This window comes from Eucalyptus grandis, chromosome 2, assembly GCF_016545825.1.
Source record: "Eucalyptus grandis isolate ANBG69807.140 chromosome 2, ASM1654582v1, whole genome shotgun sequence".
NCBI classification, from domain to species: Eukaryota; Viridiplantae; Streptophyta; class Magnoliopsida; order Myrtales; family Myrtaceae; genus Eucalyptus; species Eucalyptus grandis.
In genome coordinates this window covers 27,603,970-27,613,774 of record NC_052613.1, presented here as the reverse complement: position 1 = coordinate 27,613,774, position 9,805 = coordinate 27,603,970, and the positions used below count along the sequence as shown (strand labels likewise).

At 38.4% G+C, this 9,805-nt stretch overlaps 1 protein-coding gene across 1 annotated transcript; it reads left to right on the top strand.

The window, feature by feature from the left end:
• The first annotated feature begins 5,093 nt into the window (after nt 1-5,093).
• Nucleotides 5,094-9,164, top strand: LOC104430191 (flap endonuclease 1-like). The gene is made up of 17 exons (XM_039307332.1): nt 5,094-5,243; nt 5,329-5,445; nt 5,557-5,615; nt 5,798-5,857; nt 5,959-6,012; nt 6,101-6,149; nt 6,253-6,300; nt 6,450-6,515; nt 6,596-6,646; nt 6,940-7,057; nt 7,120-7,206; nt 7,325-7,406; nt 7,810-7,921; nt 8,013-8,069; nt 8,186-8,232; nt 8,316-8,370; nt 8,770-9,164. The coding sequence occupies exons 1-17, from the start codon at nt 5,232-5,234 to the stop codon at nt 8,947-8,949; spliced, it is 1,254 nt and encodes a 417-aa protein (XP_039163266.1). The 5' UTR covers nt 5,094-5,231; the 3' UTR covers nt 8,950-9,164.
• Nucleotides 9,165-9,805: the final 641 nt, after the last annotated feature.

Here is a 9,805-nt window from a genome sequence, read left to right as displayed (position 1 = left end):
ATTCGATTTTTTAAAAGTATATTTATATAAGAATAATTGTTTGTAAACCATGCCCCAAATCTAAGATTTGGTATATTTGAAAACGTTTTCCGATTCTTTAGAGGGGAAATCATTTTCCTGAATTTAAGCTTCGTTAGAAAAACTTTTTCTGTTGACTAGGAAAACGTTTTCCGTTGACTCATTTTCCCGAGTGAACGAAACGCCGGAAAATGAAGAAAATGTTTTCTTTGAAAATGTATCCCTTGAAACAAACACACCCTACATATCATTTAGAAGATCCACTATAGAATATGCCAATCATTAGAAGATTAAGCTATCCCTCAACTAAGGAAATTTATGTTATACATCGATTACATGATTGATTATTTTTTAACTTTAGTCCAATGTGGAATATCGTCCTTGAACTTTTAATTTGTTTAATGTGGTCCATGGAATTTTGGTACAAGTTCAATTTAATCTATGGATTATATAAAAATATTCAATATTATCCTCGAATTTGAATTAATGAAAAGATAACATTAGATATTTTCGTATAGTTTAAGTTAGATTGAATGTTTACCAAAATGTTAGAGACTATATTAAATAAGTAAAAATTTGTGAACGACATTACACGTTGGACCAATGACTAAGTATTAAGTTAAGACAAAACAACAACCCTAAGATTACTTCACATGACGATATGGTAATTCATTTCTAAATAAAGTAATTAGTGACATTACATCGATACTCCTTTTGAAATTGACTTGATGATGCATCTTGTTTATCAAAAACTTCACAAGTGAGCCTTTCTCTTTGGAACATTACCATGCATAAGAAAACTCATTACATTATCGGGATATAACATGCTAGACAATATTTGAATAGATATTTAGTAAAGACAAATTGATTCCATTTACCCTCTTGAGATGTGACATGTTACCTAATTATAAAAAGATAATGGGGTAACCAAATCAATTTGTTGAGCAAATTCCAATTCTAGATTCTATTAAACTAATTACCCTGTTGTTATTTTGATTGTGATATAATATTCTCCGGTCTTAAGGTTGAGATCCATAATTCAATCGAGGCAGCAAGCCATCAATTTGTCTTCTTTATTAACAAATTCTTTAAAATATGTTGTCAAATGATTTATTGTGAGAAAAATTGGGATAGACATGTTCTTTACACTTTTTATCAGTCCCTCCCCTCCCTCGCCCTCAAGCAGACATCAGGTTGACGGGTTATGCAAACGCAAAACAATTGCACTCATAATTCAGATCTACTATATGCTCAAAACACAGCGTTGACCATATAATAAGGAAAAGAACAAACCAAACAAAAAGAGGGGCACACTGACAGAACACTTTCCCAAGTAACTTGATATATTTTATTTATATAAAATGGATGCTAAAAAAGGAGGATCCATGAACACCAATACATTTTTTGTTTATAAAATGGATTGATTTGTAAAATTTTATATTCGAACTATATTATTAATAAAGATCCAACTGTGAGTAAGAAAGCCTACAAAACCTACTCGAAAGAAAGATCGAAAGAAACCTACTTAAACTTGATTTTGTTTTTGGCTTTTTCCATGTGCAACGTGCCCTGCTAGCTCTCTCTCTTCCTTTTTTTTCTTTTCACCTCCTGCACGAGAATCTGCCCATCTGTTCTTCTTTTCCTTTCTTTTCTTTTGTCCGCCAATTCTCTGTTTTTTTTTTTTTTTTTTTGCCTTTTAGTCTTCTTTTTGCCGACCATAACTCTCTGTATTCGTCTTTCTTGGCGTGAAAAAAAAAATTACACCTTTTTTTTTCGAGCTATCTTTTGTAATGATTATATGCTGAAAAGTCGCCACGCCACTTGAGAATCCTCTGCTTTTTTATGTCCAGATTTTGTTGTTTTCTTTTGGCCGTAAATTCCGGTCCCGAATGCCGAGATTGTTCCCTTGGTCAAAATGAAACTGCACGCTCTTTTCCTTCTTTAATTCTCCTTTGCCTTTTCTTCCAATTTCGACGTACAGCTGAGCAGGACTTTCCATCTCATGTGTTCAGACTGCAATTGGCTTCTGAAATGGGTGTTGATCGATTGCAATTTCCCTTATTGTTCTTGAATGGCCGCGTTTCATCTCCCTCCACTAGGCCGAGTTTGATTAGCTTAGGGCCGGGCTCGAGCGGGCTCGGTTTTGGAGCCTCAAGTGAGTTCAGGACTCATTTCGCATATTGGGCCATCTATCAAGCCAATCCCAAGGCAACGCATAATAGCCGGATCCGTGCTTTGCTCTATGCGAATGTCTTGTGCCCAAAATTTAAATGTCCCTAATATCTAAATACAAAGTAATATAACCACAGCTGCAAATGCAAGACTAGGCAAGACCGATGTTTTTGTTTAGGATCAAACTCTATCGAATTCTAGCCTAGTTTTCTTGTTCAATGATTGAGAAGTCTTAGAATGAAAATTTAGGTGACACGAATCATATCAAGATTAGTTAGCGTAAGCTTGGAGAAAGTAAAGAGTAGCCGACTATTCTTAATGAGCAAAAGACAAGAAAGTGACATTACAAGGATTCCATCCTTGCAATAACTACGATGGAGATGATATTGAACATTTCAAAATATTATAGGAACATAATCAATTAAAATGATAAGGAATCATGACATACGTTACATGACTTTAGGGATTTAGTTGAATTAATTGTTTGATTAGGTATGACATGGACATATTTACACAAAAGTTCAAGGAAAAGCCGTTTCATTACTAGATAAATCTCGACAACAACTAAACTTGTTTTCTTATAAAATGTAAAAAGTAAATTTCCTTGTACTTGCTTGAATCTATATTTACTAAAATGATCGGATGATGAATAGTAAAAAGTAAAAAATGAATTCTTTTTTTTAGTTCGATTAAGTTTTCTTTTTTTGGTTGGTTAGTTCGATTAAGTTAGTTGGCGTTGTTAGGTACTAAAAATTAATCTTTTTGCATTAATCTAATATATTTAGTCAATATTAAAAAGCCACTTCTCACTCTTTTCTTCCGTTTGTGAATTTCAAAAGCAAATCAAATAGTTAACCTTGAAGTTAATTGTGAAAAAGTCAATTCTCACCGCCAAATTCATTTGAAAAGGACTATAATTTGATATGCAAAACCACATTTCCTTTTACACATTTACATAAAATGTTTTATCATATTTTGCTTGGGTTTTTAACCGACTTATAATAGATTAGAGGCACTCCTCAATGAATTAATTTGCATGTAAAGCTTCAAAAGTCGTTATTGGTATGAACTTAAGAGAGTTCATACTGAGTGATGACACATATCTTTCATGTGATAATGATTGTCCCCACTTAATAATTCATTAGATTTCCCTTGATAGTTCCTTTAAAAAAGGGATGTGAAACCAATGAATTCGTTGCCACCTCCGTCATCTCAGCCATTTAGAATACAAGATTGATTGTTCTAATCAAATGTCTCGAATTCGACATGAGTTGACCCTTCGAATATCTCTATCTAAAACATGAAGAAACTCTAGTAGTCCATTTTCTCTTCCCTATAGACATACATGTAGAATAATACCTTGGCTGAATTAATAAAGCAGATAAAAGCCCTTCAAATACAACAATCCATATTGATCAATTGATCGATTTTCGAGCTCTATGTGAATTCAACATTTTCATCCACCCCAATCCCTAGAAATGAGAAGTTATTAGTATCAATTGCAGATTTAACTTCGATATTTCATAAATCTGAAGAAATCATGGGAGTACGGATGTGCGCATCACACGAGTAAAACTCCCAATACGTACATATCAAAATAGTTGGTAATTTTTTTTTTATTAGTCCTACTCTATTCCTACACTATACTCACTTTCAGATTTTTGCCCTACCTCTTGCAGGGTGTGAGAGTCGAAACCCACTCTTGAAACTTACACGTCCCCATCCCATCCCCTTGAAAAGGTGATGATTTAAACCTCACCTCCCCTTTCATGTTGAAAGAATGGCCATTGGAGCCAATCCCAAGAGTCGAAACCCACTCTTCATGTTTGGCAACGATTCGTTCTCGGAACTAATTCGACAAGAAATGATTATTTTTGATTCTTCCAGTTCCTGAACCGATTATGAGTAAAAGAACGTGTTTGGTAACTGTCTAAAATTTTGATTCTGGAATAGAATTGCGTTTGATAACGTGTCCATTGATTCTCGTTCCAAATTATTTTTTTAAAAATAATTTTTTCTACTTTTTTTTTTTTTTTTTTACCTTTTTTCATTTTTCTCATATTTTTCTTTTCTTCTTGTGGCCGGTCCGCGCTCGGCGACCGGCCGGACGAGGGCCGACCTCACCAGAGCATCGCGCAGCCTCGCCTAGCCGCCGGCGACGCTCGCCCCCGGCCCGCTGAGGCTCGGCCTCGCCGATCCGGCGAGGCCGAGCGTTGCCGGTGGACAGCGGGCCTCGCCGGGCCGGGCGAGGCTCGCCGGGCCGGGCGAGGCCCGCCCCGTCACCGATCAGCTAGGCGAGCCCGGCCGGTGGCTAGGCGGGCCTCGCCTAGCCCCAGCGAGCCTCGGCCTCGCCAGATCTGGCGAGGCCTCGCCTCGCCGGTGGATAGGCGGGCCTCGTGGGGGGCGGGCGAGGCCCGCCCGGCCACCGGTCGCTAGGGCGAGCTCGGCCGGTGGCCGGGCGGCCTCGCCCGGCCCGACAAGGCTTGCCAGTGGGGGCGAGCCTCCGGCGAGCTCGCCGGACTGGCGGCCAGCGACCGGCGGCGGGCGACCGCGGTGGTGAGCGGCGGCGGACGGCGGCGGGCGACGGTTGTGTGATGGCGGAAGGAAAGAAGAAGAGTTTTATTGTGTTGATTCTTTTTTTAATTCTCGGACGTAGAATCAACTTTTTTTTTATTTTCAAATCTACTCCAAAACTGATTCTGGGAACAAATTTGTTCCTAGGAACAAAATTTTTACCAAACGCGATTCTCTTTCCAAACTGATTCTGGGAAAAAAAATCAGAATTAGTCATTGTTTGGAGTGTTGCCAAACAGTGCCTAAAGAGTTGGTAATTCAAATGGGCCGAGAGCTTAGAACAAATACTGAAAAAACCAGTCGCGACACCTGCGCGTGACTCCCACGCTCCACCCCCCAAACGCGATAGTCTCCAAAATTAGGCGGGAAGCGGAAGAGGTCGAAACCCTAGAATTCAATTCATTACAAGCAGCTTCGATTTCATCCCTCAATTTCCACTGCAACAATTCTCTCTCCCTCTCTCCGATATGGGCATCAAGGTAGTTTCAGTTCGACCTCCGTCTCCTTCAATCCCATCATTTTGCCATATGTTGTTCATCGAGTCTCGTCCACTGATTTCGATAGGGACTGACGAAGCTACTGGCGGACAATGCCCCGACCGCCATGAAGGAGCAGAAGCTCGAGAACTACTTCGGCCGGAGGATCGCCGTCGATGCCAGCATGAGCATCTATCAGTTCCTCGTTAAGTTGCTTCTTTATGGATTGATGCCTGTGATTGCGCGTTTCGGTTGTCGGTTGGGATTTGGATTTTGAGTGTTGGGGTTTTTTTGGTTCTTTTGATTGGTGGATTAGGTTGTGGTTGGGAGGAAGGGGACTCAGATGCTCACCAACGAGGCTGGTGAAGTCACCAGGTACTGACTGGCATTGTAATACTCCATGGAAATGAAAATCCACTTTGCTCGAGTTTTGTATAGTTTATGGCTGAATTGTTGACTAGCCTTCTGTTTTGATGCTTCAGATGTTATCTCTTGGACTCGGTTTTATGTATATGAGATTGACTTTGAGCTGCCTTTCAATTTGTTTTCCCATGTAGTCATCTGCAAGGCATGTTGTACCGGACGATTAGGCTGTTGGAGGCGGGCATAGAGCCAGTGTAAACTTTTTGTCTTTACCTCCTGTGTTTTCATTGGGATAGAATGCTAGAAGAATGAAGCTCGTGCTTCTCTGAATTATGTTTTGCTGTTGTTATGATAGCTACGTATTTGATGGTCAACCTCCTGATTTGAAGAAGCAAGAGCTGGCAAAACGGTACTTTATTATTATGTAGCCTTTTCTTTTCTATTTTTTGGAATTATCTATGAATATGTTTAGTTACCTTAAATGAGTTTCTGAGCAGTTTTTCAAAGAGGGCAGCTGCCTCTGAGGAGTTGGCAGTAGCCATTGCGGTATATGCATCTCTCTCTCTCTCTCTCTCTCTCTCTCACATAAGCACCCAGAAACACAGAGTACAAAAATGCTCAGTGAGCTCTGTATTTATTGTGTCTGCAGTCTCAGAACAAGGAAGACATAGAGAAATTCAGTAAAAGAACTGTGAAGGTTGGTCTCGTTTTGGTTTCCTTTTGGTGCGATATTTTTGTCTTATTTGATGTGAAGTTTGATTTTGTCTCTGTTTTCCAGAAAAACCTATCTACGTAGCTAATTGGATGTGTGTGCACTCGTGGTACATGGCTTTGATACTCTTGCAGGTGACGCAACAGCACAATGAAGACTGCAAAAGACTATTAAGGCTTATTGGTGTCCCAGTAGTTGAGGTTACTATTCTGTCTGAAAAGTTTGTTCTTTTTATTTCTAACAAAAAGTTCAGATACCAATTTCAGTTTTTGTACTTTAGGCTCCTTCAGAAGCAGAGGCACAATGTGCTGCACTTTGCAAAGCTGGAAAGGCAAGTATCTTCGCATTTGATTGTCTTCTGATTTAGAATTGTTCATTGTTTTCCCATGATAACCAATCGTTTAACACCATATAAACGTGATTTAATTTCCTTTTTCACTCACACATATGCTTGTTCACTTGTCTAATGTCTTCTTCTTCATGTACATTTGGTATGTTCTTTACTAAGCCCTTTGTCCAAGGAATTTTCACTGATTTTGAATTCCTATCATTGCTTAATTGTTGTGTGCTAACCAGAATTCATCTACCATAAATGGTGCTTTAGCTGTAATATTTGTTTTCCAGGTTTATGCGGTTGCTTCTGAAGACATGGATTCCCTTACTTTTGGAGCTCCTAAATTTCTTCGCCATTTAATGGATCCCAGCTCGAGAAAAGTTCCAGTCATGGAATTTGAAATTTCAAGGTAATTAGAAAAGTTTATTCATTGTGATTGCTTAAATTTTTTTCTCACTTTCCTGACTTTTAGATCTTGGAGGAGATGAATCTGGATATGGATCAATTCATTGATCTGTGCATTCTCGCTGGATGTGATTATTGTGAAAGCATTCGAGGTAGATGTGATATTGTTGCAGTGCTCTGTTAACTGTTTTATGCTCTCGCATATCATTTTTCTCTTGTATTTTTTAGCTTGATGATTCCAGTGGCTTTACTTTGGAATAAATTTATCAGGTATTGGAGGGCTGACTGCTCTTAAGCTTATCCGTCAACATGGTTCCATAGAAAACATACTAGAGAACATAAACAAGCAGAGGTGCTTCTTATGCTCTTATCTTGTCCCCTGACTTGTAAGCAAAATTTGGCAGGAAAGTTTCACACTGTAATAGTCTTGGCTGCTGAATTCCTTGACTTAAAAGAATTATCTCTCAAACTCAGCTGGCGTGGAAATATGTGGTCAACAATTTGAAACTGAAAGATCCATTGCCACCAATAGATTTGGGCTGTCAATCAGTGCATCGGCCATGCTATTTCATGTGTTGATTTACTACAATACTTTTATCTATTCTGATGTCTGCTTTGTCTGTTCCTTCATCTTACTTGAACAAAATCATATCGTTTCTCCATCCTTAAGACCCAGAGGTTCTTTGCATTACTTGGAAGTCTTCATTCAGTTCAGTTGTCCTTCTTAAGGAAATGTTTGCTTGTTTTTTGAATAGGTATCAGATACCAGATAATTGGCCCTACAGCGAAGCTCGACTGATTTTCAAGGAACCAATAGTTTCTATGGAAAAACAGCCTGAGATAAAATGGACTGCTCCAAACGAGGAGGTTGGCCATTTTCATGTTGGGATTTACTTGCAACATTTCACTTTTTGAATTTTTGACTTGTTTCCTAACTGATTGTTATTTCCCTTTCAAGGGCTTAATTTCCTTTCTCGTGAATGAGAATGGGTTCAACATTGACAGAGTGACGAAGGTATGGCTTTTATCTTCAGTAATGTGTTGGTCAGTTGCCTACCGGAGGAAGTTGCTTCTTTTCCTCTGGAGGAGAGAGTATACATGTTTTCAATGTTGTTTTACCATGTGTATCAGGCGATAGAGAAGATTAAGGCAGCTAAGGATGAGTCATCACAAGGCCGGTAACTAAAACTTGAACAAATGAAAGTGACTTCCAAAATGCACTTTCTATTATCCAATGATTCCTTTCATTTATTCTCTACAGATTAGAATCCTTCTTTAAGCCAGCTAAGAATCTGTCTGTACCTGCTAAGAGGAAGGTATGTCATCTTGATATCTTTGAGGACCGAGCACCTGGAATTTTCCTTCTTTTAACGTATGCGAAGGTTTAATATCACACATTGCTCTAGCGAAGAGATGTCTTCTGATGCTTCTTATGGTGGATGAATAGTAGTCTCTTTAACTCACTTCGTAAGCCATTGATTGCCCTAATGTTGCACAAATTTTCAGATCTTTGTGACCATTTTAAACTTAGGTAGTATGTTGACATTCCCCTGTTACTTATGCCCGATTACTCTAATATAACTTTACTGATGTGCTAATGGTGTTGCATCACCCTGTTTATGAAATCGATTAGATAAACAAAAGCGCCAGTGTGCTTATACGGATCTGTTAAGAGTTTCGGCCTGATTAACTACCGTAATTGCACTGGATGACAGGGAAGCAAATGCACACTTCAATCCCCCAATCTGGCATTCAAGCCTAAGACATTCTCTACACAAGTCTCTGTAAATCCCCAGCCCAGGTTCCGTGGCAACGTTAAAATGCCAACCATGGTCCTGGGTTTGAGGAACTTCAAACAACCATTGAGAGTTGTCTGCCTCCCGACATGGATCTAAATGATGGTGAATGTAAGAACCCTATTCATTGAGCAAGTCCTGACTTGTCGATGCTGTTTTTGCCTGTAGTTGGAAACAAGTTGATGCTTTCCTTTCCTTAAAAATGGATCATGTCTTATGGTACTGCAATTTTGGGAGAGAGTTGTATAAATTTTAATTGGAAGGATGAAGTTTGCCCTCCATGCTAGATCGAAAGGGGTACATATTTTTGGGCAGAGTGCATATTTGTGTTCCTTTTATAGTGTGTATATGCTATCCTAAGGATTCCATTTATTCCTTGGATTGTAAATTTTATGATACGTATGTATCACTTAGACAAATTGTAAATTATTGTCATCCATGCACCAGGAAACCCCTAAGAATATTGCCTCCAGGGCTGGTGGTGGTAAGAAGAAAAATAGTTTAGTCGACACGTAACAGATCATGGAACAGCAAAACCATCGACTTCTAAAACACAATGAGAATGTAACAGACATACTTTTCGAATCTTTTTCTTTTCCTACTTATACACTTCAAATTTATTAGGAGTAATATTGTCATGTGTATCTTTATGAATATTTAGTCTTTTATTTACTAATTTTTCCATTTCTATTATTCTAAGTAGCAAGATATATATGCTCTACAAAATCCACCTTTCGATTCCTCGATATGAATCGATAGAAGAAATTTGTTTATATGAAGATATTTTATTGTTTTAAATTTCAGAGACATTTTAAATCAGATATCCGTGTAACCTTAAAGTTGGACTTTTTAGAGTTAATTTGTACATATTTATGTGCTAGTTCAATATAACTAAACCTGAATACTATTGTTTAGTAGCAAAACATAATTAGGTCATTCATTGTACTTTTATGTA

Coding starts and splice junctions, on each gene's coding strand:
- LOC104430191 (XM_039307332.1), top strand. Junction 7,207..7,324: donor TTATTGTGAAAGCATTCGAG/GTAGATGTGATA, acceptor TAAATTTATCAG/GTATTGGAGGGCTGACTGCT. Junction 8,233..8,315: donor GATGAGTCATCACAAGGCCG/GTAACTAAAACT, acceptor TATTCTCTACAG/ATTAGAATCCTTCTTTAAGC.